Source organism: Pavona decussata, unplaced genomic scaffold, assembly GCF_977016875.1.
Source record: "Pavona decussata unplaced genomic scaffold, jaPavDecu1.1 SCAFFOLD_100, whole genome shotgun sequence".
Lineage (NCBI taxonomy): Eukaryota > Metazoa > Cnidaria > Anthozoa > Scleractinia > Agariciidae > Pavona > Pavona decussata.
The window spans coordinates 1,098,010-1,125,041 of NW_028145515.1; the positions used below are offsets into that span (position 1 = coordinate 1,098,010).

The 27,032-nt window shown below is 38.9% G+C and overlaps 2 protein-coding genes and 1 long non-coding RNA gene across 4 annotated transcripts in view; 1 reads left to right on the forward strand and 2 right to left on the reverse strand.

Moving 5' to 3' along the window:
• Positions 1-25,117, forward strand: part of LOC146472221 (uncharacterized) — a 160,568-nt gene extending 135,451 nt beyond the window's left edge. The window contains exon 3 of the long non-coding RNA XR_014866599.1: positions 24,216-25,117. This is a non-coding gene — a long non-coding RNA (uncharacterized LOC146472221). The remainder of the gene's footprint in view (positions 1-24,215) is intronic.
• Positions 8,446-23,054, reverse strand: LOC146472229 (transcription intermediary factor 1-alpha-like). The gene is made up of 2 exons (XM_085119625.1): positions 22,803-23,054; positions 8,446-12,804 (listed from the first exon to the last, which is right to left on the reverse strand). Exon 2 carries the CDS (start codon positions 12,551-12,553, stop codon positions 11,885-11,887), a length of 669 nt encoding a protein of 222 aa, XP_084975751.1. The 5' UTR covers positions 12,554-12,804; positions 22,803-23,054; the 3' UTR covers positions 8,446-11,884.
• LOC146472230 (uncharacterized) lies at positions 18,041-19,116 on the reverse strand. Of its 2 annotated transcripts, XM_085119812.1 has the most exons (2): positions 18,837-19,116; positions 18,041-18,674 (listed from the first exon to the last, which is right to left on the reverse strand). In XM_085119812.1, exons 1-2 carry the CDS (start codon positions 18,988-18,990, stop codon positions 18,088-18,090), a joined length of 741 nt encoding a protein of 246 aa, XP_084975938.1. In that variant the 5' UTR covers positions 18,991-19,116; the 3' UTR covers positions 18,041-18,087. The 2 variants fall into 2 exon arrangements, with proteins under 2 accessions (XP_084975938.1, XP_084975937.1); XM_085119811.1 differs by having other exon boundaries at positions 18,041-19,116.
• Positions 25,118-27,032: the final 1,915 nt, after the last annotated feature.

Consider the following 27,032-nt stretch of genomic DNA (forward strand, 5'->3'; position numbering starts at 1 on the left):
GGTAAGATAACTTCACATCTTTATGTATGCTGATGTACGCTTGCACACTTTTCAAACTAATTGTAGTGTTTTTGTTTGTTTTTTGCTATTTGAGGAGGGAGCAATTTTCTAGAAGTAACCTTTAATCTTTAAGCAAGATATTGTTCAAATTGCAAGCTAGTACGGACAATAGTAGGAATTGAGTGATTTTGTTTTTGTTGATGTTTAAGTTCTGGTTGAGGGAGATGCCCCCCTTCCACCCACTTATTGGAGAAAATTCGATGTTTTTGGTGGGGAGGGGCCTCCCAAACAATTATTCAAAGAAAAGCTGCCAATCGATACAGTGTGTCCGAAAACCTCCTCTGAGGGAACTTTGGTAGCTCCCAAGGGACCAGAGTCCAAGAAAAAATGCAAATAGGGTTAAGAGAGATAGGTGTCAAAACACCAGTTTTTTGTCCGGTCATTATTTGTACATAAAAATGAGGGAGTTCACCGGGGACATAAGCGAGTGAAAAATGCAGACGTCGTAATTTCCTCACTTTTTGGCCCTCTTCCTTACCCCCCATTGGAAGCTAAGGGCTTATTACTCAGGCCGTAAGGCGGCACGAGTTAAGGTTTCGGTAGCATTATCAAATTCTTTTTAATTTTTTTGGTCGTGATGGGCCGAGAGATAAGACTTCGGGCCACGAGTTATTGTTCTCGGTCTAGTTTTCTGGAATCGGCTGGCACGAGTTAAGTTTTCGTCGCGTTATAAAATTCTTTAAATTTTCGGTCGCGTTCTTTGTACTCGGGCCGTGAGGAGTGTTTACAATATGCGAGCCAGCGAGGCATGCGAGGCAGTCGTGCGAGGCATGAACCAAACATGCGAGGCATGCGAGGCATGAACAACCCCAACATAAACTGCTAACCGTTAGGCTGACCGGGGAGCTATTTAAGCTAACCGGAGTGCTATTTAGGCTAACCGGAGTGTTTTTTAGGCTAACCTGAGTGCCTCACACGTCTGCCTCGCATGCCTCGCTGGCTCGCATATTGTGCATCCCCGCCGTGAGGCGCCGACTCTGAAGTTCACCACATGACGTGTCACATACAGGACGGCAGATGCAAGACACAAATGACTAAAAATAAGACTTATTCCTCTAGAATTTATCAACTTTAACAGAAACGGCATTCGCTTACCTAGAGAGGCATTTTCTATTTCCAAGACGAAGACTCTTAAACTTTATGCGATGAACAGATGCGAAGAAACTTAATCTGTTTACATCAAGGACCGCGGAGCCGAGGGGACTGGGGGGGCTTTAGCCCCAGCCCCCCCCCCCCCCCCCAATAGTTTTGGAAAAAAAAATTTTCAATTGAAAAATTACTGTTTTAGTGCTTTCATAGAAGTGCGATAATTAATGAAGACTTTCGCCAGTGAGCGTTGTGGTACACGGTAAATTGATTTCTTCATTTAGGACATGCAGTATGGTGGCCCTTCCTAGGACATGGTTTCTATGTTTTCTCTTAGGCTCTATTATAGGGATTATTGGGATTTTCCTTGTATTTGATGTTTTGTTAGCGGAGCTCCCGCGCGCGCCACAAGGCGCGCGCGAGCGGAGCCCCATAGCTAAGAGATTTTGGTGAACCCATCAGTGCGAGAAATTTTGGTTTGGTTATGACGTCACTTCCGTCCGACCGACCGTACAACGTACGTACGTACGTACGCTCCTCCATGTAAGCAATGTGAAATGAGACCCTCAAACCTTGTGCTGGAAATCAGGTTTTTTTCGGCGGGAAAATGCATGGCCAACTGCACTGACGGCCGCGTTTGTTTGGCAGAAAATTGCATCGCCAACTGCGTTTGAGAAAAAAAAGTAATTTTGAAGACGACGTGTACGACAAAACACAAACTCAATTTATGAATAAGTCTACAAACATGCAAAGCAAAGAAAGGGAGATAGAAAGAGATCGAGAAAACAGGCGAAGAAGAAGCGAAGTTCGACGTCAAAGAGAGCGATTGAGAGCGGTAACAAATAGGCGAAACATGAGTGACGAACAAAGAGAGAAAGAACAGGAAAGGGTCCCGAAAAAACCCCGTGTTGCGGCACAGGGTTTGAGTGTCTCATTTCACATTGGCTTACATAAATGAGCGTATGACCCAGGTTGTTTTTCGGCGGGAAAATACATGGCCAACTGCGTTGCCGGCCGCGTTTGTTTGGCGGGAAGTTGCATCGCCAACTGCGTTTGAGAAAAAAACAAAACAAAAAAAATAATTTTGAGGACGACAAGAAACAAAGTCAATTTTAATATGTGACCAACAGCAGGGAAAAAAGCAAGGCAACTAGCGGCGGGAGAAACAAATCGACTGGCACGTCATCAGAATCTGGAAGTGAAATCATTTTACTCTGATCCGGCGCCACGAAACGTTGGATTTTTCCTCTTGAAGTGAAACGTTTCGCTCACTTAACGTTGTAAAACGAACGGAAAAATCAGCAATGGAATAAAAGGACTGGTTATTCTCAGAAGAGGCGAGTACATTCATGCAATTTTGTTGACAATACTTTGCTAGTTTGCTGGTTTGCAAGGTATTGTTTTCTTGCAGTTTTGACACGCCGTTTAACTTAAGCTTAAGCTAATACTGCTAACTTCAGAACAGTATTTTGAGCTCATTTTTTCGGTCCGTGTTGATTATTTTCCTCAGTTGGAGTTTTATTTTCTGATCTCGTCCAATTTTGCCGTCAAACAGCGGGAGAAAGGGCAAGGCGGATCGCGGCGGGAGAAACAAATCGATTCTTTTAGCAGCTTTTAGAGGCGGCACTTCATAAACAGCGGCCGAATCTTGAAGATAAATGATTTTACTCTAATCAGTGTCTAATCCGGCGCGATGAAATGAAATTAAGATTCGATGGATTTTTCCTCTTGAAGTGAAACTCAACGTTGTAAACGAACGAAAAAATCAGCAATCGAATAAAAGGATAGGTTATTCTCCAAAGAGGCGAGTATATTCATGTGATTTTGTTGACAAAACTTTGCTGTTTTTGCAAGACATTTTTTTCTTGTAGTGTTGACACTGCAACTTGTTTAACCTTAGAGCAGCCTTTTGAGCTCATTTTTCGGTCCATGTTCGTTATTTCCCTTGGAGTTTTATTTTCTCTTCTCATTCTATTTTGCCTCATTTAAAAAAAAATTTGATTCTGAGCTAAAATAGTCAGACAAACAAACGTCTCCCAACATTGTATCGTTGGCATAAACTACTGACAAGTTTTTCCCGCATACATTTCTGACAATTTTGACAGAGAACAAACAAAAATACTTGAAACAGTAGGATATAACCGGAAAGATTAAGATGTGTGAGTTATTTTCATTGAAAGTCTATTCAAAGAACGTGAAAAGTGAATGTAAAATTTAGTTAAAGTGTGATTCCATTTTCATCAAAACAAAGTTTATGCAAAACATTCATTCGCTTGTTTTTTTGTGAATTTTTCAAAGATCGTTGTTTAGTTTATTTCTGTACTTATTGCTATGAATTATCACAGTGCTTTTTTCATTTATCACTCAAAGATATATTTGAAGTGTGTTTTTTGGTTAGTGTATCCATTTTCTCTGAGGTTTATAGCGTACGGCCTTCTTGATAAGCAAAATTTACTAAACAATGACAGTGCCGGTAGCGCGCGTCGGCTGTTCACAAACCGTTTTGCCTCGATCATCTTAAAAACTAAAAACAATAATAAAAACAGAAAATATCATTTTGAGCCATTTAAATTCCGCTTTTATAACACAGAGAGCCGCGTGAAAATGTTGCTAAAACTATCAATGAACTTCGTAAAACAGTCAGTAAAACACTCATCGAAGGCGCAAGCAATGAACAAATTTCAGGAGCAAACTAACAACGATAAATCAAATGTTAGGCATTAATTGTTCACCTGCGCTGTGAAGCTTCCTACCGCTTGGAAATCACACGAACATAGATCGATACTAAGGATGGATGGATCCAAAGAAGGAACTTGCGGAGTAATTTCTTCCTGCTCCTTCCTCCCATCAAAAGGACACTTTCATGCTCGGTGATCGTTCGTTGAAAGCACTTGGACGCCATGACTGATTTCAGTTTCTCAACCAAACAAAATAAAATCAATCCGATCCAAGTCTTTAGCTTTTGACACAAATAATCTTTTGCTGTTTCTTGTGAGAGACACCAAAATTAACCTTTAGGAATTTCCCTCCTAGCTGCAGCACTTGATTTCCATGTATTTTTGGTACAAAGAACCCGGCTTAAAGAGTCGAACTTCGAAAGAACCTCAAAGAACTTGTTTTTTTGGACACAAATTGCAAAAACCAACGAAATGTAAAACTGTCGTGCTCAGCCAATCAGGAGCGAGTATTTTCGCCGCTCGACCAATCAGGAGTAAGTAATTTTGCCCTCGGTGAAAGAAAAATTACGAAAAACTGCCCTCTGTTACAACAAATCAGCATTCAGTAATTTTGCCCTCTGTTTTAAATTGTTATTGTTGATGAGCAGTTAGCTGCATATGCATCGAAAATGTACTATATAACTGCAGAATTGATGAGGAACTCATAAGGTTATTACGTTCATACAATAAGCAGACTTCTATTGTGGAGCTCCGCTTTTAGGCTTGGCTAAATATATATATTATTTTAGTTCAAATTTGGTGTTTATTAGCCTGACAAATAATAAAATAATTCACTGTGTCTGCTATATTGGGATGTATTTTTAGCCATTCTAGAAGCATTTATTTTAAAACTTTTTCCGGGGGAGCATGCCACCGGACCCCCCTAGGACGCTTGCGCCTACAGCGCGCGCTAAAAATGCCTTCGGCATTTTATTTAGCCCCCCCAATCGCAAAAATGCTGCGCGGTCCCTGTATATGTCTATTTTTATAGACCTTTTAAGTGTCGTTTGTGCATCTTTTAACTTTCCAAGTTTTTCAACCATTCATATTTTATCTTTTCATAACTAGCACTTTAAAAATTCGAAAGGTTTTTATCGTTTTTTATTTACTTAGCTTTTCTTAGTTCCTCAAGGTTAGTTTTAACTGTAACCGAAAATTTGGCAACTAAACCAGTCTATGACCCCGCGGGCCAAGATAGATAAAGATGTCTCACGTTTACTATGGAAAAACAATCATGTAGAAACGGTTTCTGTCTTCAAATGAAAGGTGAATAACAAATGCTTTCTCCTGAATTTCATTTAAAAATATAAACAGCGAGAGATTGAAAAACGTACAAGGATAACGTACGCGTGATGCGTAACGTTACTCTAGATCATACCGGAAATTACGATCGTTATTGCCCCGGCGTCACATACATCTCAGGACCGTACAAATGGTTTTTGTCTCCAAACGGAAGGTGAAAACGTAAGGATTAAAGCCCGGGGATTATAAAAAGCATTCGTATGACAAATGTCGTTTTCCCCTGTATTTCATTCTGACTGCAAGAAATGCAATTCTATCTGGTGGCTACTTATTGCCTCACTATATCTCTGTATCTATCTATTTGGGGGAATTGGCGATGCTGGAGGCTATCACTGCTAAAAGATTGTAGGCTTACGCACCACGCAGTCAAATATGGCTCGAGTATAAGCTGAAAACAGCTTCTTGTTTTTATTCAAAGGTAGTGCCATCGCAAAAATTTGGTGTTTTGACACCTCTCTAACCGAGCTGGGAATATTTTTTTCAACGGTTGTCCCTTGTGAGGTACAAAATTTGTCCCAGAGGATGTAGTCGGACTCGTGTATTCGCTTGGTATCCTCCTAATGAATTTTTTTGTGTCACCAATAAAACCAAATGCTGCCCCATGCGAATAGGGCAAAACCTTGGCGAATTTCACTCCTTAGATGTCCCCAGTCGCCTTGGCGTGTCGAAAACCTCTTTGGAACTTACTTTTATGCAAAACTACTGACCTCGCTAAAATTTGGTGTTTTGATACCTCTCTTTCTTAACCCTTTTTAAAATATTACTTTGATATTGTTGCATAGCCTAGTCTAAATCTGCGTTATTATGTAAAGTTAAGTTTCTTTTCTTTTTTTTTTCTTTTCCGTTTTTCCATTATGTTTTGTAATTTATTGTAATTTATATTTTTCATTATGTTCTCGTGCTCGTCTTGCATGTCTCGCCTCGACTAGCTTTGTTGCCATTTGCAGAACAAGCAACTTATATCTGAAATTTTAAAAATTATATAATAATTGTTGTTGCTGTTGTTGTAGTTGTTGTAATATTTCTCTGAGTCTAGGTCTTGGGAGGCACAAAAGTTGTCCCAGAGGAGGTCTTCGGACACGCGGATTCGATTGGCACCCTCCGTAGGAATATTTGTCGGGTCACCAAGAAAATAAATTTTACCCCTACGGTTAGGGCAGAATAAGTGACGAAAGTTTTAAGTCGGCATTTTCACTCCATTCATGTCTCCAGTGGACTTGCCGTGTCGAAAAACCCCCTTGCGGCTTTCTTTTATGCAAAAATAGTGACCTCCCTAAAACTTGCTGTTTTGACACCTCTATTTCTTAACCCTCTTGGGAATATTTCTTTGACTTGGCCCCCTTTGAGGAACAAACGTTGTCCCAGAGAAGGTTTACGGACAAGCGGATTCAATTTGCACCCTCCGTGGGATGTTTTGTTTAGGCCCGAAAAACGATTTTTTCCCCTTGTATTAAGACAAAAAAGTGGCGAAAGTTTTAAAGTCCGCGTTTTCACTTCATTTTTGTCCAGCTCTGTTCACATAGCCAAAGATAAACGCTTTTAACTTTTAGGATCCTCCCAGCAGAAAGGCTACCAACGATTTGACAACAAAGAATTTCAGTTACAAAGAGAAAACTGACAATTAATCGAAAAGAATAAGCTAATTTCAATAAATCTCTACCTAGAAATATCAAAAATACTGCCAATTTAATATTTTCCTTCGGGAGGTATGGAGCGTTTTCATTCACGTGAAAAAAAAGAAAGTAATTTCATAAAAATAGAGTTCAATTCCCAGAGGTTTAGTTTGGGACACCGACATGGCCGCCATTTCTTTGTTTTGGGACACCAACATGGCCGCCGTGACGTCATGTGAAGACACTCTATAAAGTTTTGTAACGTTCAATCTGGGCATTGCAAGAGCTGCAACTGGCATGTCACTTTAATTTTTCAGATAGGAGAAAGATCCTCGCAGTTAGTATGCGAAAAGAAAGCCTTTCATTTATTCATCCTTCACGGGTATGTTACGGACTCACAAAATGAGTAAGCAGCTCCCAGTTGGCTTGATAGCTTAGTTGGTAGAGTACTGCACCGGCATCGCATAGCTAATGGATTCGAGTCCCGTTCAAGCCTGAATTTTTTTTAAGGCTTTCTTTTTGCAACTGCTTAAGCTGCATAATAACTGTGAGGATCTTTCTTCTATTTGATCTTTCATCCACAGCTCAAAATATATGTTTCATATATTTACATTTATTTATTCATCCCTCACGGGTATATTACGGACTCACGGTGCTCTAATAAAGCAGGCTGTTTCAACCAATCAGCGCGCGCGTTATATCGAAACTTTATTACAAAACAAGATCGGAAGAGGAGCAACCGAAATGGACCTGTAGTACAAAGAGTGTAAGTCTAAGATGCTGGACCAATGAAAAGTGGCGAGCACAAGGGCTCTCAAAAAGGGCGACACAACAGTCCTTGTTTGGTACTTTCTTGTAATATGACAACAAAGTCTTGTTGGTGGGCGATCCTGTTTAGCGTGGAGGTGATGAGGGTTAAAAGGAAAATATCGGATCGAACCCATTATGATGGAAGTTGCGGCACATAGTCACCCTAGACTTGCTCCCGTCTGGCCTCGTAACTCAGTCGGTAGAGCAACGATGATCATAATCCGGAAGTCGTGGGTTCGATTCCAGCCGAGGTCAAATTTTTTTTTCTCTACCTCCTGCAGCCTCTTATTTCCTTGCCAGGGCTAATGTTCAGTGGCAAATACATGGGTTCATTTAGGACTACAACATACAATGCAGAGTTGAATTCTCTGATCCATCATTTGTATAATTAATTCTTGCGGCACAATTCATTCTACTCAAATAATGGCTGCGTAGAAGACTGAAACAATGAAACAGAATGTTGCGTTCTGTTCCTCATTTTCTCGCACTTTATGAAACAATGGCCGTTTTATACTAGAGGACGCATTATCCCTCTGGACGAACTTGGGCAAGCTGATATATCAGTCGATGTTCGTCTGGTTAGTTGTCTCTAGTATAAAGACGGACACAAGACGCATTATCCGTCTGGACGAACTATCTTTCGTTGTGCGTCGTTCAAGACGTACAATGGAAGATTGTGATAGTTCGTCCAGACGCAAAATGCGTCCTGTGCCCGTCTTTATTCTAAAGACAAATAACCAGGCGAACCTATAATGTTTGCCCAAGTTCTTCCAGACGTATAATACGTCCTCTAGTAGAGAAACGGCATATGTAAGTTGAAGAGACATTTCAAACTAAAAAATAAACTTAAATCAATCAGCAATTATTATAATTATCTTTATTTAAACTCAAAAACAACTACAGTAATAACTCATTCATTTCAAAAAAATTCTCAGAATGAGAATGTTCTAGTTTTAAAGCTTCTCAAAGCGCAGCCTCATAACTAATTGCATGATATATAATTCCTACTTACAAAACTAAGAATCAATACTTATGAGATAATGTACAATAAATCTCAACATAAAAAAAAATAAATTCAACCTTTTCATTCCCAGTGCCATAAGGTAATAAAACCTTGTTGGAACTGCGAAGCTGAACTTTACATTGGCGCCACTGAACAGCATTTTTCCGCTGTTTGGTTTGTTTGTCGGTTTTTTCTTTTCAGCTAAATTTGGCATATTTATTTGTTGAAACTTTAACGCTCTTAGGATTAGAAACATTGAATGAATTTGTTTAATTGACTACTTCTTTATCATCGGGTAGTTTCTCTTATACAAATGTTCTGAGAAAAGATAAGCTATTTATTCCTCACAGTGCGAGCAAAAACCGTTTTTACAGTCTTCAACCAAGGAGACCTAAATTACAAATACACACACGCCTTACTTATAGTGGATATACCCTTAGCTTTCGAATTCTTCTAGCGTTACAAAGGCACGCACGTCTCGTACTCAACAGTACTCTCACGAACTGCAAAACTTAAATTGACACAATCTTCGAGACAAAAATTACAATTTACAGTTGCATTTAGGCGTTTGACTATATATTTACCATAGGGTTGTTTCTTATCCAAATTTTCCATAAAAATGGTTAAACGAATGGACTAAGCTAAGTTATTTAGCTGTTACTTACAGTACGGCTAGAAACATTTTTTCTGGCCTTCAACGAAAAAAATTCTTCTCGCGTTGAAAAAACAGGCATGTCTCGATTTCAACGCTATTGGCAAGACGTTCAAAAGCTCAGTTGACCAATTCAAATTTTACTTTTAAACTAGTTGCCTTGAAATGTTTCCTCGCGAAGCGAGGTTAATAAATTTGTCGGGCCGAGCCGGCCCGAGCGGAGCTAAGCCGCGTGAATTCGAGCGAAAAATATATTTATATATATGTATGTTTATATATTTCGTTGAAGGTGTCCGCACTGTTGCCTAGCAACAGTGAAAAACAAAGTATGAATGACGTCAGACTGTCCGGCGTCGTCTGGAGCAAAATTTACATACATCGGGAAAGTTTGCGTGCCAGATCAAATTTCAACTGCAATGTTCATCAATATTCACTGGATACAGAACTAGCTCTCCTCAATCATTTCCCTTTCTTCCAGAAATCTTTTTTGTGAGAGATTGCATTGAAGAAATTACAGGTTTTGTGACCGCCGTAAAATAATTTTCCGTGGGAAATAAATTCATCGAACACGACAGCGCTTCACGCACGTTGTACATTTTGTCTCGTCAGAAATAGATTTTCAACCGCAAATTAAACTAGCATGTGAACCTCGAAAAGACCATGCTCATCAAAATAGTTGCTATGTTCAGAAACCTTTTAATCTCCTCATTTGATGCTACAATACGGGTAAAGAAAGCTTTCCACCCAGCCCCAGCTTCGCGAGGTTTTGCGTGTCACGTATTTCTAGTTAGAATTCAAAATAATTTCAACGGCTTTTCTATGATTGACGTCCACCAAAACGCAACTTTATCGGGAGTCTTTTAAAGGTGATAGGTGGCGTGTTATCGGTAACCGCTGTAAGGTAATGAACTTTAGAAAATTACTTCTAGGCTCACGTTTTGAATTAGAAATTCCCTTTCAGCACTTAGGGCCACCAAGTAACGCCTTTTTGATAGTCATGTAGGTCTTCCAATGTAAATAAGAACATGGCCAACGCGCTTTCGTTCCCTAACAAAACTGAACCAATCTCTAATTTCTTTTGCTGGTTTTAACTGTTTAAATTAAATTTATTGCACAGCAATAAGCTGTAGAAAAAAGTAAAATAATATAGAATTATTTTATGTTAGCCGTGAAATACAGCAATTAAACACTATAACAGCCTAATTCTATCGTTTTTGTTGTTGTTGTTGTTGTTTAACCTGGCATTTGACTATTTATTACCGCTTTATTTTGTTTACCAGTTTTCTAAAACCAAAAACCAAGCCATTATTACCTTCCTCAGTAGCTGCAGATGGCAGCTTTCATTCAAGGATTTGAATGCGGTGGTTATAACGGTCAGTGACAACAATTCTACCATTACTTAAAACAGCTAGAGACGTTGGACGATCAAATGCTCCTACGTCACTGCCTTTAGTTCCAAACTTAGCAACAAACTTGCCATTCAATTCAAACACTTGTGTTCTATTATTAAACATATCACACACCATCAAGTGTTTGGATTTAGTCCCTGCTAAACAACGGGGAGAATTAAACTCACCATCCTCTCCCCCCTGCTGTCCAAACTTATATTGGTATTTACCCTCGGTACCGAACACTTTAATACAGTGTTCATCACTGTCTGACACTATGAGGTATTCATCACACTGAACACAGTGAACAGGGCAACTAAAAGAGTGAGGCCCACCTATCTTCCTTACCAACTTACCATTGGTTGAAAATATCTTAATCAGTTTGTTACCTGAATCAGCAACAATAATACTACCATTGACATCCAATGATAAACCCAAAGGGGAAGAGAGCTGACTATCAAGGCTTCCTTTCCCACCAAACATACCCATGTACCTACCCTCCCCACTAAAAATCTGGACTCTATTGTTGCCACTTTCCGCAACGACAATATTTCTTTTGTTGTCAAGGCATATTCCACAAGGGAAGTTAAATTTTCCCGGATTGGTGCCCTTATCCTCGAAGGATCTTAAGTAATTCCCACCACTGTCAAAGATTTGCACCCTGTGGTTCCCAGAGTCAGTTACTGCTATTTCATCCGTGTCACTCACTGCCACCCCCCAAGGACAGTTTAACATCCCTGCAAACGAACCTTTCTCTCCAAAAGATAAGACAGGTTTGAACTGAAATGATTTTACTAACAAAGTCTGTGGGAAAGCTCCCTGCTCCGGTGAAAAAATACGAGTGGCACTCGGGGAATAAGGAGCGGAAAAGTTCCCGGAGCTGACAGCCTGCTCGCGGGCTTTTACTAGCAAATCATAAGGACTGCCACGAACATGTTCCCCATTTACCTTAATAATTATTGAATATCTACGTTGTTCTTTGAGAGAATAGCTTGTCTTATACTGTCCATTCTTGTTATCAGTGATTCGCACCTCTGTCCCGCACTCTCGCCCTCGTTCGTCTCGTATCTCCACCGTCACACGGTCACGTTTATTGTAACACTTTCTTCCCTCTGCGGTTTTCGTTGTCAAACTAAATTCCGTTTCACGTTCAGCAAATGTTTCATTTAGTCCTTTGCCTTCAGCGATTGATTGGCTTGCTTTTGTCTGCTGCGGTATCTCCAAGAAGCCAATTTCTTCGCTGTTGACAGTGTCTAACAAGTTTTCATTTCCACAAAAACCAAAGATTCAAAACATTCAGGGTCAAGGAAATCTGAATCACTTTGACCAAAATACTCAGAGATTGTTTCTAATGATTTCTTCAGTTGGATTATCTCTGCATTGGTTCCTCGATTAAGCAGTTTATCGGCTTTCTCTAACGATGATTCCATCGCTTTTATGTCATCTGCTGTTTTGCTGCTTTCTTTTGTGAGATTTTCGAGTGATTTTTCTGTTTGGTTTTCCACCACAGCGAACATGCGTTCCTTTTCGGCATCAATGACTGCTTTCAACTTTTCCACAAACAACTGGATATTCGTCTTCATTTCTTCGCTTTTCTGAAGTACTTTAACGCATTTTTCATCAACTTGACTAACAACGTTTTTCTTTGCTTGCAAATTCTGTCTCTGTGTTTTCATCAGAGTTCTTATTACAGTCTTTTGTCTTTCAGCTTCTTCTTCTATGAGCTCTAAAGCGTGACCACAATGTTCTAGAGAGCTACACGTTTGGCAGACTGCCGTTTTGCAGTTCTTGCAGTAGTAATTTAATTCTTCATTTTGACGTCGCTGTTTGGGACAAAACGCGGGTCGCTTTAATATATCTTCATAGTCCTTGTTGTTAAACTCTTTGGGGGCCAGGACTCGGTGATTTTTACTGCTTCGCATTTTTTTATGTGCAGTTACGCAGTCCTCAAAATAAAATATGCAACACTCGAAACAGTACGAAAATTATGAGCTCTTTTCTCCACAATTTCCACAAGTTACTTGAGTGTTGTTGCATTCTTTAATGGCCAGCACATCAATCAATTCATTCTGATAAAAGCTGGTTGGAAGATAATTTAGATCGCCACTTTCAGAGACACTGCTAAGGGCTCTGCAGGTTGGACAAGTTATCATATCTTGTCTATTGGTTGTACCTTGACTCGTTTGGTGCCATCGTTTTAAGAGCCGTCCTCTGTAAATATCGACTATCGTCGTTTGGACGAGAAAAAATGAAATCCCTCAAACTTTCTCAGAAGAATGGTCTATATAAGTGATTCACATAAATATAACTTTCAGCTCAGTTCGATTGGTACGTATTTTAGCTGTAGTGCGACCATGTTGGTTTTACCGCTCTGAGGGGGCTTTCAGCGGCCATTTTAGGTCACACTTTTAAGAATTTGCCTTACAAAGAAAGCGTTACAAATCCGAACAAAATCTCATTATTCGAGACAAGCAAATGTTTGTTGTTGTGTTGAGAAGCTTTTTTGGGAATTTGATCGAGATCTGATTTTTTTACAAAATTTTTAATTTCTTCCCTATTGAACTACTCTTCAAGTGCCAAAAAAATGGCCGAGTTTAGAGGAAAATATCGCTAAAGATACATTAGTTGGCATCCTAAAACAGCATCCCGGTTAAAGAGCAATGTCTCGTCTGTAAGAATATGCAATAAAATTTTTGGGCAGTTAAAAAGAGAAAATTATAGAAGAAGACGTTTTAACTGTACTTTTGTCAACAAACACCGCCTTCGTAATCAGCATAACAACATGAAAATAACGATTTACTAAGAAAATAATGATAAATTCCACTTACCTCGTGAAATATCGAGAACTGGATATTTCAAAATATATCAAATTATAGTTTCAGTCGGATAGAGCCGCATTTTCGATGATTTGTTGTGCGAAATCACTGTAATACACCGCAGCTGTTAAACTGAGTTGAATTCTTCAAAGTCCGTCAGGACAACCATCGGCCGAAAAAATTGCCTTCCGCCCCATAAGCTGCCGTGTGCAAGGTGTAAAATATTTCTTTGTTATCTTTTTTTTTTGTTTTTTTTTTGTTTTTTTTTGTTTTTTTTTTTTAAACGTAAACAAGTGATATTTTAATCCATGAGACGGATCACTTAGAACTTCTGTACAAGAATGGCGAGCACATGTAAAATCTCGCACCCTATTGGATTTTTTTTTTTTTTTTTTTTTTTTTTGTCTTACAACATATATGAAATGTTTACAGTACTAAACACTACTGATACTAAATATTACTAACAATATTCACTATACTTGCATTATTTACAATATTAGCTATACTGCTATACTATCAATACCATACAATGCTCGTACTACTAATAATTACAATGCTTACACTACTTACAATTCTAATACATCACGCGCGCACACACACACACACACACATAAACACCAAAAAAAAAAAAAAAGAAAAAAAGGAAATAACGCAAGAGGTAATAAGTTCCATTGATCAAGTCAGAGGAGTTATTTTTCATGTGTATTTTATAGCATTTCAATTCTGTATTTAATTATCATTTTATCAACGAAGTCTTGGAGGAGAATTGGTTTGTTGTGTAGTTTGTTGGCGTAAATATAGTGTCTCATAAATAACATGGTATAATTGAATTTCCTCACTAGTGCCTTTTCATGCAAGTCCGAGAGGATGCCAAACAGTCTTTCTTCGCTAGACGGATTGAATTTGACCTTGTTTTCTATATTGAACCAGTTGATAACCCGTTGAATGAAAATCTTGACGAAATGACAATCTCTAAAAGTATGATCAATAGAGTCTTTTTCACCACAATATATACATTCATCATCTTCCTTGATTCCGTAGCGGTAAAGTTCCTTTTTGGTGACTACAATTCGGTGGATTAATTTATATTGAAATTCCTTTAATTTGGTCTCTCTACAGACGGTTTTTAGGGAGGTGAATATTTTTTCCCATTTATCTTCATCCAAGGGAAGATCTTTGCTCCATTTCTGTGGCCCAGAATGACCTGTCGTGTGGATTTTTGTGCATAATAACCTGTAGAAGTCGCTAGTCTTGATTTTGTTTAGATATAGAGTTATCGATTCATTTAATTGTAGACTAAGATTATTATCAGAATATGACTCTTTGTTAATTGGCTTCGTTGATTTTGCTTTGGCTAATAAGTGCTTTGGGATAGCGCTAATAACTTGATAGTATTGGAGAAAGTTAGTTTTACAGGAATACTTATTCGTAAATTCCTGGTAGGACATTGGTTGACCGGTATTGTCTAAAAGATCTTGTATTGACAGGATACCTTTTTTAAACCATTCCCTGATAAAAATGGTTTTACTGTCAACAAGTATTTCTTTGTTGTTGAATAGAATTATATTTTGTGCTTGATCAAAGCTGTAAAGAGTTTTTAATTCACTGAAGTATACTAGAATATTTCGGTAAAACAATGGAATAGATTTTATGTATTTCGCATCGTAGTTACACCTCAGTAAAAAGTTCAAACCTCCGAATTTTCTTAGGTAATAATTAGGAACTGTTTTCCAATTTTGGTTCCCTGGAGTCAGTAATCTTGGAATCCAGGCTAATTTTAGAGCCTTAAACATTATGTCGATGTCTACCATACGTATTCCGCCTCTCCCCGGATCCTGGTAGAGCCCAGTTCGTTTAATTTTATCCCTTTTGTTTTTCCATAAGAAACTAAAAAGCTTTGTTTTCACTGTGCTTGCGATATCTTCGGGAACATTAAGAATTGAAGCTGAATAAATTAATTGAGACAATCCTAAGGACTTAATTATCAGTACCTTCCCAAATAGTGTAAGGTCTCTTGATCTCCACATATCCAGTTTTGTTTGAAGTTTTCGTATTTTCAGATTAAAATTCAGTTCATTGTTACCCTTCTCATCATAAGAGACATGAATTCCTAAGAGGCGAACCGGACTATGCAATCATTTTAGTTGTAAAGGATAACTTTTGTTTTTTTCCCATTTTCCCAACCAAATTGCTTTCGATTTCTTTATGTTTAACTTGAGACCCGCTAGCCTCCCAAAATCTCCCACCGTTTTCAAAGCATTTTCAACAGAGATCAAATCTGCACAGAAAAGGTTTGTGTCGTCCGCGAATTGGCTCAGTTTGATTTCGTGCCCGAATATTTTGATTCCTGTTATACTTGGTTCTTGTCTGATTTTACTAGATAATATCTCCGTGGAAAGCACAAATAAGTACGGAGAAAGGGGACACCCCTGTCGCACTCCTCTTGACGGTCTAAACCAGTTGGTCATGAAACCATTGTTTATCGCCGCGCTCTCAATTTTTGTATAGAATGTGCTGATCCATCGTTTAATACCCTTTCCGAAATTGAATATATCCAGTGCTTTCATCATGAACGACCATTCTAGAGAATCAAAAGCTTTCCGAAAGTCTAGAGATACTAGAATGCCAGGTATGCTTAATGACTTCGTATGTTCCATTATGTCGATTATTAGCCTAATATTTTCCCCGATATATCTTCCTTTGATAAAACCGGTTTGATCAGTGTGCACTAGATTTGGTAATAATGGTTCTATTCTCCTTGCTATTGCCTTAGTTGCTATCTTGCAATCAACATTTAGCAGTGTTACCGGTCTCCAGTTTGAAAGTTCTAGTAGCGAGCCATCTTCCTTGGGAATTAAAGTAATAACGCCTCTTCGTTGTGAAATGGTGAGTTCATTTGCATCGTAGGCCGCATTGAAACTAGCAACAAGATCGTGTCCTAGCAGATCGAAAAAAAACGCATAAAATTCAACCGTGAAACCATCTTCTCCTGGAGCTTTGTTGTTTTGAAAAGTGTCTAAAGCTTTTTTGCATTCTTCATAAGATAATGGACCTTCTATGCTATCCCTGTCTGCATCTGATAGTTTTGGAATTTTTAAATGTTCGGTGAATTCATCAACATTATTTTCCTGTGAATTATTTGCTGAAGCGTACAATTCGCTATAATAGTTTTCGATAGCTTCTAATATCTGAGTCTCGTTGTTTGTTACTGTTTCACTTTCTATTCGCAGTTCAGTGATGGTCTTCCTGTTGTAGTTTCTTTTCTCCAGATTGAAAAAGTACTTTGTTGGACGTTCGCCCTTTTCGACCCAGCGACATTTCGATCTAAAAATAGCTGCCCTCCCTTTCTCCTCGTAAATAGATTGGAGATCCATTTTGAGATCTTCATATTCATTTAGGATGTGCGTGATAATGGGAGAGTTAAAGTTGTCGCAAATATTGCGGTCCAGAATTTCGAGTTGTCTCCTAATTTCCAATTCTCTATTAGTGGTCGCTTTAGCTTTCTTTTTACTATAAGCAATGGTTGCCGCTCTGATTTCCATTTTTAACATTTCCCAAAGAAGCCGAGCGTCTGCCAAATCGGAGTAAACAGCGCGTGTGCGGGAGTACGTTTCACGGATTTTAGACACATAATATTCATCTTTCAGTAAAGTGTTGTTGAATTTCCAAAGTCCGGGTCCTCTAGACTTTTCAGTTGTCCAAGACAAAGAAATGTAAATTGCTCGATGATCCGGTGCTATAGAAGGATAAATTTCACTTTTCTTCACATGTTGTGTCAGATTTTTGGCAACTAGGAAAAAGTCTATTCTGGATTTCAGTTTTAACACTTTTGATTCATAAGAGTATTTACGTAGCCTCGGGTGACGTAATCTTTGAATATCTACGAGATCGAAAGCGTCCATAGTTGTCAAAATCAGGTTTCGATAATTTGTTGGTTTCCAAATTGTGCCACCAATTTTATCTATCTTTGATAGTGTGCAATTCCAGTCGCCACCTACAATAAGCGTGGAAATTTCTGACTTGTCGATAAGGCAATTGTTCAAGTTTTGTAAGAATTCTAATTGTTCACTTTGGCTATTCGGGGCATAAATATTCACCAGTGATAATTTTAGAGAATTCAGAACACAAGTAATTAGCACGATTCTTCCAGCCTTGTCATTGAATGAGTAATCGATCTTATTTTGTACCGTAGGGTGTAAAAGAATGCAAACACCTTTACTATGCCTGGTTCCGTGAGAGAAAAATATTTCACCTCCCCATTTGCTTTTCCAAATAATTTCATCTTCTGGTTGAGAGTAAGTTTCTTGTAAGAAATAAATTTTTGAGTTATGATCTTTGAGATATAGAAAAATGCTCCTCCGTTTGGCTTGATCTCTTATTCCCCTTACGTTTAGAGAAAGTATATCGTATTTTGCCTTCTCTTGCATTACAATAAAAAACAAAAAAAAGACAAGAAAAATATATATGCAAATTAGAGAAAAAAAATAATACAGAAGCAAAACAAAACTAAAATTATACAAAAACGTAAATTAAAGTAGTTTATGAGCGTTTCCCTTCTTCTTCTCCGAAATTTGCGTTTTCGTATCCTGTCCCAAATGTAAGTTACAGTTTTTGTCCTCTTTGGCCAGACAATTGAACGTTTAAAGATAATCTAAGTCTTCCAGCTCGTTAATTCTGACTGGCTTACCCTGCGGAGAGGTCTTGACATATATTGATCCATCCATAGACCAGACACTCAACAATTCATTATTTCTCCGCATCTCGTTTGCCCGATTCATTATTTTTTTCCTATACGAGGTAAGATTCTCGTTTAAAAAAATTCTGTCGGCTTGCACTAGAGTTGACGACGAGCACTGCGGGAAGATGTTAGAAACTCTGACATTTTTTAGCTTAGCCCTAGCCCTGTACAGATTTGTTTTGACCTTGTGGCTTATGAATTTTACAATAATTGGTTTGTTACCCTTCCTGTACAGCTTGTGACATATTTCGATATCCTTTGGTTCCACCGATACATCTAGGGCCTCCGCTAATTTTAGCACCACGTCTTCCGTCTCGGTGTAGGCGCTTTCTGGTACACCATGTATTTCTAGGGAGTTTTTCCTCGTGTATTGTTCTAGTTTGTCTTGAAGGTCGTACAATTCACCAATTTCTTCTTCCTGCTCTTGAATTTTCTTTCTTGCTGCCACCAGCTCACGTTCTGCCTCGTTGTACTGCTTCGTTATATGTTCTAGAGATGATTTCAACGCGGTTATATCATCTGTTTGATGTTGGATTGTGCGCTTGAGATCGGTCATTTCACTTCTGATTGATTTGTTTTCGCGTAGGATAGTTGAAGTATTTATTTGAATATCTACCAACATCTCCCTTAGTTCTGCATTACTGGGCTCACCTTCGATGTTTATTGCTTCATTTGTCGCTTCCACTAACTCCGCGGCCTCTTCTTCCTGACATTCCGCCATGTTGGCTCTTTTAAGTGTCGATAGTTCTTCTTCTTCCACTGATCCTCGAGCTCCTCGTTTGTGTTTTCCTCCTAACTTCTGCATTTAATACTTCAGCAAGTGTTTAAACGTTGAATTATTATGTCAAGGCGGTATAAAGTTCTCTAAAATTGGCGTAAAGGGACGGAAACTACGCTCCTCACAAAACGTGCCACCGCACACAGACCCCACGCATGCTCTTCGCCTTTCTTTGTTATCCTTAATGACCAAATATTCTTTCAGCAACCATTTAAACTGTAACTGTAAAAGCAAAGTTTTAAAATTAGTCAACTTAACTTTTGAGTTTGTTACCAATAATTTTCAAAACGACAAATGCGTGGCCTTACAACGCGAAAAGAATTTCGGTGTTTTTTCTGTTTAAGGGCGAAATAAAAAAATGGTTTTACTCATACTGTAAGTAGAAAATCTGTGTTAGAAAACAACCTGATGGTAAATATATAGTAAAACGAACAAATACAACTGTAAATTGTTAATTTTCTCTAGAAGTTGCACTTCTTGAGAAGAACTCAAAAGCTAAGAGTATATCCACTATAAGTTAAGTCCGTGTCTATTTCCAATTTAGGTTTTTCGAAGACCGGAAAAACGTTTTTAGCTCGCACTGTAAGCAATAAATAGTTTAGTTTTGGTAAATTGTTGAGTTCTTTTCACAGAGCATTTGTATTAGAGAAACTACCCAATGATAAACAAATATTCAAACAGAGAAAGGTATTCAAGCTTTTTCTTCTAAAAGCGTTTAAGTTTGAACAAGATAAATATGCCAAATCAATTTGAACAAAATTACAAACGAACCAAACAGCGGGAAAATTGTAGTGTACAGCTTAGCAGTTCCAACGGATTCCATGAGTTTATGGCTCTGGGAATGAAAAGGTAAAATTAAATATTTTTTATGCTGAAATTTATTTTACATTATCTCGTAAGTATTGATTCTTAGTTTTGTCTTTGTAAGTTGGAATTATATTTTACGTAAATAGTTATGAGATTGTGCTGTAAGGGGCTTTAAACTAGAAAATTTATATTCTGTAAAATTATGATAATGGACCATTTGATTTCTTATGAATACTGTATTTAATTGAGTTTAATTGAGTTAATTAAAAGGGATTTGCTGAAGCAAAGACATGCAAAAATTACAGAGAGATTTAATGCTCGACGTTTCGGAGTCATCTTGACTCCATTATCAAGAGAAAAAATCAGTTTGTGAATGCGGATATTTAAATAGGCTAGAGCTGAAAATTAACATATTAATAGATGGTTAAACAAATACTTTAGCGCGAATTGAATCAGTTTGCACGTTCAGTTCTGGTTTCAGTTTGCGTATGAATAGCATCTCATGAATGAGGCAATCAAATTTGCTGGTGCATTTCGCAAGAACGTGAAACAGTTCTAAAAAACGCTGTGGTATCTGGTCATTATGTTGAAGATGGTAGTGTTTGTAAATTGAAGACGACTTTCTTTTGTGTCCGTCTACGCGCTCATGCAGGTGCCCACGCGTATACCCCACATATCCTGCATCGCACAGGTTACATTTAAATTCGTATACTACGCATTGTTGGTTGACAATGGAGGGCTTGGCTTCTTGCACCTTAAGATCTTCATTGAGTTTTCGACTCACAAACACAGGTTGGATGGCAGTTCCTACTTTTAAACTTAATTTGCTTAGTTGCTGTTTCACAATGTTCGCTGAACCCTGATCTTTAAACGGTAGGATGACTCTAACGGTCAGGGTTCAGCGAACATTGTGAAACAGCAACTAAGCAAATTAAGTTTAAAAGTAGGAACTGCCATTAGGTGTTTGGAGTTAGTCACTGCTAAACAACGGGGAGAATTAAACTCACCATCCCCTCCCCCCTGCAGTCCAAATTTATATTGGTATTTACCCTCGGTACTGAACACTTTAATACAGTGTTCATCTCTGTCTGACACTATGAAATATTCATCACACTGAACACAGTGAACAGGAAAACGTAAACAGCCAGGCCCACCTATCTTCCTTACAAACTTTCCATTGGTTGAAAAGATCTTAATCAGCTTGCTACTTGAATCAGCAACAATAATATTACCATTGGCATCGAATGATAAACCCCAAGGACGAGAGAGCTGACTATCAAGGCTTCCTTCCCCACCAAACATACCAATGTACTTGCCCTGCCAACTAAAAATCTGGACTCTATTGTTGCCATGTCCCGCAACGAAAATATTTCTATTGTTGTCAAAGCATATCCCACTAACGAAGTTAAATTTTCCCTTACAGATGCCATGGCTCCAGAATGATCTTAAATAATTCCCACCGCTGTCAAAGATTTGCACCCTGTGGTTCCCAAAGTCAGTTACTGCTATCTCATCCGTGTCACTCACTGCCACCCCAAAAGGATAGTTAAACATTTCTTTAGACGAACCTTTCTTTCCAAAAGATAAAACAGGTTTAAACTGTAATAATTTTACTAACATTGTCTGCGAGCAAGCTCCCTGCTCTGGTGAAACTGAATAGCGAGAGGCACTCGGGGAAGGAGAGGGTCCAACGCTATTTTTTCCCCGAGCGGAGAGATTCCCGGAGCTGACAGCCTGCTCGCGGGCTCTTACTAGCAAATCATAAAGACTGCCACGGACATGTTCCCCATTTACCTTAATAATAATTGAATATCTGCCTTGTTCTCTGGGAGAGTAGCTGATCTTATACTGTCCATTCTTGTTATCACTGATTCGCACTTCTGTCCCGCACTCTCGCCCTCGTTGGTCTAGGATCTCCACCGTCACACGGTCACGTTTGTGATAACACCGTCTTCCCTCTGCAGTTTCTGTGGTCAAAGTGAATTCCGTTTCCCGTCCAGCAAATGCCAATTTCAGACCTTTTCCTTCAGCGATTGATTTGATTGCTTTCGTTCGCTGCGGTATCTCCAAGAAGCCAATTTCTTCGTTGTTAAAAGTGTCTAACAAGTTTTCATTTTCCACGAAATCTAAAGATTCAAAACTTTCAGGGTCAAGTAAATTTGAATCACGTTGAACAAAATACTCAGAGATTGTTTCTAATGCTTTCTTCAGTTAGATTATCTCTGCATTGGTCAGTCCTCGATTAAGCAGTTCATCGGTTTTCTGTAACGATGATTCCATCGCTTTTATGTCATCTGCCGTTTTGCTTCTTTCCTTTGTGAGATTTTCGAATGATTTTTCTGCTTGGTTTTCCACCGCAGCGAACATAAGTTCCTTTTCCACATCAATAACCGCTTTCAACTTTTCCACAAACAACTGGATATTCGTCTTCATTGCTTCGCTTTTCTGAAGTACTTAAACGCATTTTTCTTCAAGTTGACTGGCAAAGTTTTCCTTTGCTTGCAAATTCTGTCTCTGTGTTTTCATCAGAGTTCTTATTACAGTCTTTTGTCTTTCAGCTTCGTCTTCTATGAGCTCTAAAGCGTGACCAGAATGTTTTAGATTGATACACGTTTGGCAGACTGCCGTTTTGCAGTTCTTGCAGTAGTACTTTAATTTAGTAAATTAATTCTTCATTTTGATGTTGCTGTTTGGGACAAAAAGCGGGTCGCTTTAATATATCTTCATAGTCCTTGTCGTTAAACTCTTTGAGGGCCAGGGCTCGGTGAGTTTTGCTGCTTCGCATTTTCTTATGTGCAGTTACGCAGTCCTCGCAATAAAATATGCAACACTCGATACAGTACGAAGATTCAGAGCTCTTTTCGCCGCAATTTCCACAAGTTACTTGAGTGTTGTTGCATTCTTTAATGGCCAGCAAATCAATCAATCCATTCTGATAAAAGCTGATTGGAAGATCCTAGAGATCGCCACTTTCAGGTACACTGCTAAGGATTCTGCAGGTTGGACAAGATATTTTTTTCCATTAGTTATACTTTGACTCGCTTGGTGCCATCGTTTAAGGCACTCCAAACAGAAACTGTGGAGACATGGAAGATGTCTTGGATCAGTAAATGTCTCCGAACACATAGGACAAGACAATTCGTCGCGAAGTTTATGAAGCCAAGCTTGAGTATCCGACTCCATAATGTCTTCAAGGACTAAAGGAAGATTGTCCCTCGCGAAACTCAACACCACACATCTGAGTCGCATGATTTTCTATCTTTAGCTTTTCTCGGAATTACAGCACTATGAAGAGCCAATAAAGAAGCATTGGGTTTATTGTGGTTGGCTGGTTGCTAATGCCCTGGAATTTGACCCAGGCCCGCCCAGTTTATCTAACACTTCAAAGGTGACTGGTTTCTGACGGAGCCGGATTTAAATTTAAAATGCCACTCTTAGCCGCGCGGCAAACGAGGTTGAATAATCAGCCACTCTCAGTAGAAGATTCACAATGCAGCCATTACGACAAAAACGCGTGAATCATGAAGGCTGACTGACTGACTGATAACATAAAAGATAAAATCGTAAACCCTTAACCGACGTGTCTTCCGGAGACAAGTTTCATTCGGGTAAATAACCTGCAGCTAGCAGGAGCTCTGCACTCATGGAAATTATAAAGCGTCGCTTCGATGTCTTTGATTCCTAGGGAGAAATGACCTTTGAGAAACTCAAACAGCACAAATATTGAAAGTATTGTTATTTTCTAACTTAGCTTTTTTCGGAATTAAAGGGAAAATGATCCATTCACAGGGCGCTGTTCTAAGAGGCTGTTGATTGATGTTTTGTCTCAGTTTTTTATTCCCAGCGACCTGTCGCAGGCATGCCCAATTTAGTTCCTGGGAAATTGCACGGGATTGTATTCGCTTTTCGTCGGCGTTATTTGGGCAATGAAGCTTTGCCTTTGCGTTCTTGTGTGAACAACGAGGCTTTTACAAAACGAATTGGCCGCGGTGTAAACTAACTGCACTCATGAGCATTGCCAGCAGGACCGACGGAAACCACACATTCTGAAGATCAAGCATATGTCTCAGACAAACGAAATTAAATAATAACTCGTGAGCTAAATAAACACGAAAAAAGCCAGAGTCCATTATCAGGCGCAAACTGCAATCAAGTTTCGGATGAACATGTTCACTAACTGGCTAGTGTTGAGGCTGAGAGTCCGAGATTTTTAGAACTGTTATAATTCTTGGTAAACCAGCGCTTTTTCAGTAAAATTAGACACAGTCCTTTTAGATGAAATCAAAAGACTGTCCCTGTGCTTAATTGTTATCTTTAGCTTTTTCTGGAATTAAAATCGGGGAAATTAATTAATTAAGAGGCTTTTATTGATTCATAGAAATGGAGTTTAGATATCTCCGTTGGAAATTGTGTCAATCAAAATGTATTGTTGTTGTCTCTTCCAGGTCATTTGTTTTTGGGTCACGCGACGTCTCAGTCTTGTGACCCACTTTTGCAGTCAAGGCACGCGATGTCTACCTGAAGGTCACGCGATCAGTCTGCAAGTCAGTATTTAGCTCCTGAGATTCGCTCCAACGCTTAATAGGAGTCCTAATTTCATGGTCAAGCAAGGACGCTAATGTCTTAATTTCGAGAAAAAAGTTTAATTAATAAATCTGGCCATTGTCTTTGATGAAGATGATTATAACTCAGTAGCGCAAGAGCGCGCCAAATTTCCAATTCTGCAAAAAAACCTTTGCCAGCTTTTTTTTTTTTTTACATTTCTCTTTAAATCAATTAACAACTTATTGTCGTTGATGGATAATGCCAAAATATTGTGCAATAAAAACACTAGAATGCAGCGCATGTAAAGAAAACAGGTATCTCGCGCGGGAAGGAAGAAGAATACGGAGGCCCGGAGAAGAGCACGGGGGAGAGGATGGAGGAGAGCTCGGAAGAGATCGTGGAGAACAGTTTGGAGGCGAGTGCGATGGAGGAGAACACGGCGAAGAGCGTGGAGTAGAGCACAGAAGAGAGCGCTAAGGAGAGTTCGGAGGAAAGTGCGGGGGAGAGTGCGGGGGAGAGCGCAGAGGAAAGTGCGGAGGGGAGCGCTGCGGAGGGTATGGAAGAGAGCATGAAGGAGAGCTCGAAGGCGAACGGGGAGGAGATCACGGAGAAGAGCACGAAGGAAGACGCGGAGGAGGGCGCGCCCGACTACCCTTTCCATCCCCTAGTTATTGCCGCACAGGCTTTAAAAAAGGCGACTCTCTTCAGAGCATCCGACGTACAGGCTGAAAAGCGTTTTGTATTCTCTTCAAACACTAGGTTGTTTGTAGAAGTCAAGAAGTCATTAAAAGATGATTAACATTGTTCGCTTAACCCTTTAAGCCCTAACAGTGATCAGCATCAAATTTCTCCTTGTAATATCCATGCTTACTCAACCCATAAAGTCCTGAGAGTTAAGGATATGATCGCCCAAGGTGAATTTTCTTGATATTTTAATAACTTCTCCACAGTACTTTTGTAAGAAAAGTAACAGGACAAGATAGGAGAATTTTTTCTCTGATATTAGAGGTAAAAGGGTTAAAAGTCAGAGGATACTGGAATCACTCGAACGTTCTTCGGAAATCTTTGGATGATCGTCGACACTGCATATTCGGTTAATGGGACGGTCATCCCTGACATCGACAAAACGCAAAAATACGCGAAAAACAGAAGTTAACTGTGGTAGGAAATAATTAATTGTGAGCAGAGAAATAGCTGAGACATGGCTTAAATTTTTACTGAAAGCTAATACTCTATCTCCCCCCCCCCCCCCCCCTGCAGAACCTCTATTGTTGTGACGCTACGATTCTCAGTAACGTTTTCATTCTTAATTATTATTTTAACGCATACTCCCACATTTTGAGTTTTATTCAATGATAATTTAAATGGACCAATTTCGATATATTAAAATTCGAGCTTGGCTAAGAGGCTCAGGGCAATAGAACAAAAAAATAATAACAATTAGCATTGCGTTTACCGCACACGGCAAAGGCCAGGCTGAAATTTTCTCTTTGATGAAAAACAATGAAGCTTTTTTGGTTTAAGCTTATCTCCGCCCAGTCGGCGACAGCTATCGAAAAAACACGAAGACGAGAGAAGTGAGTACGAGAAACAGAAGTTTACGCATTTTAGAACAAACAGTGGCTTGACGTTTCCCGTTTGGCGTTAGCCGTAAACGCGAAGCTTAATCTCTCTAAAATTCGTCTATTATTTGGATATAAGGAATCTACATCATGACCACATGAGGATCATGTGACCACCTAAGGTTCACGTGATTTAAGACGATTTAATTGCGCAATTAGAAACACTTTCACGATGGCGTTGCTTTTTTTAAGGCCAAATTAGTACCCTTGCAAATGTTTTAATACAATAGTGTAGTGGTCGAAGAAAACTGTGCCATACCTGTTACATTTCCATTGATTTTTCGCTTTTTTCTTTTCCTTTCCCCTTTTTTCCGCCTCTCCCCAAGCCCCCTTCCGCTCGATCACTCTATTTTTTTCGCGCTCGGCTATTTCGCGCGACCTCTCGACTATCCAGAAAGGGACTGCTTGCAGTCTAGGTGTAATATAATCTATTAATCACAGCTAACGTAAAAGAAAGGGAACAAAACATCCTCACCAATAAACCTTACCCTGACAATAGTCCATAAAACAAAGAAAACGAATCAATTATATTACACCGCGGATAATCCACAAATGTTGAATTGACTGTTCAAACAGCTTCAACACCATTCAACATTTTCGTGAACAAAGCAAATCTTGTATGGCTGTAGAATGAAAATTTAAACCTATTTAAAGTTTATTCAACACGCTTTCAACCGTAATAGGAAATTGTTTCTTGGAATAACATTCCTCAGAAAGTAAAGGACAAACCTACTAAAAGAATGTTTAGGAAAGCAATCTATAAATATTACCTTGCTCAATATTGGTGATACATTTCTTGCTCATTATTAATGATACCTTATTCTAATTATTTTCATTTCTCTTTGTTTTTTGTTTTCCTTCTCCTATATCTTTCTTATTTTTTTTCTATTCTTTGTTACTTTTCTTATCAATTTACTTCCTTTAAAGGGGCACAGTATTAGTTCTACTAGAGGTGCCCCTCTACTCTCCTCTCCCCTATTTGAATTATATTTTAAAGCTGCGTGTTAGTCTATGTTTTTTTAGTAAAGTCGACTTTTGCATTTTGCGCTTATGTAACAATAACAATGGAGAGTACAGTTGAACCTCTCAACAACG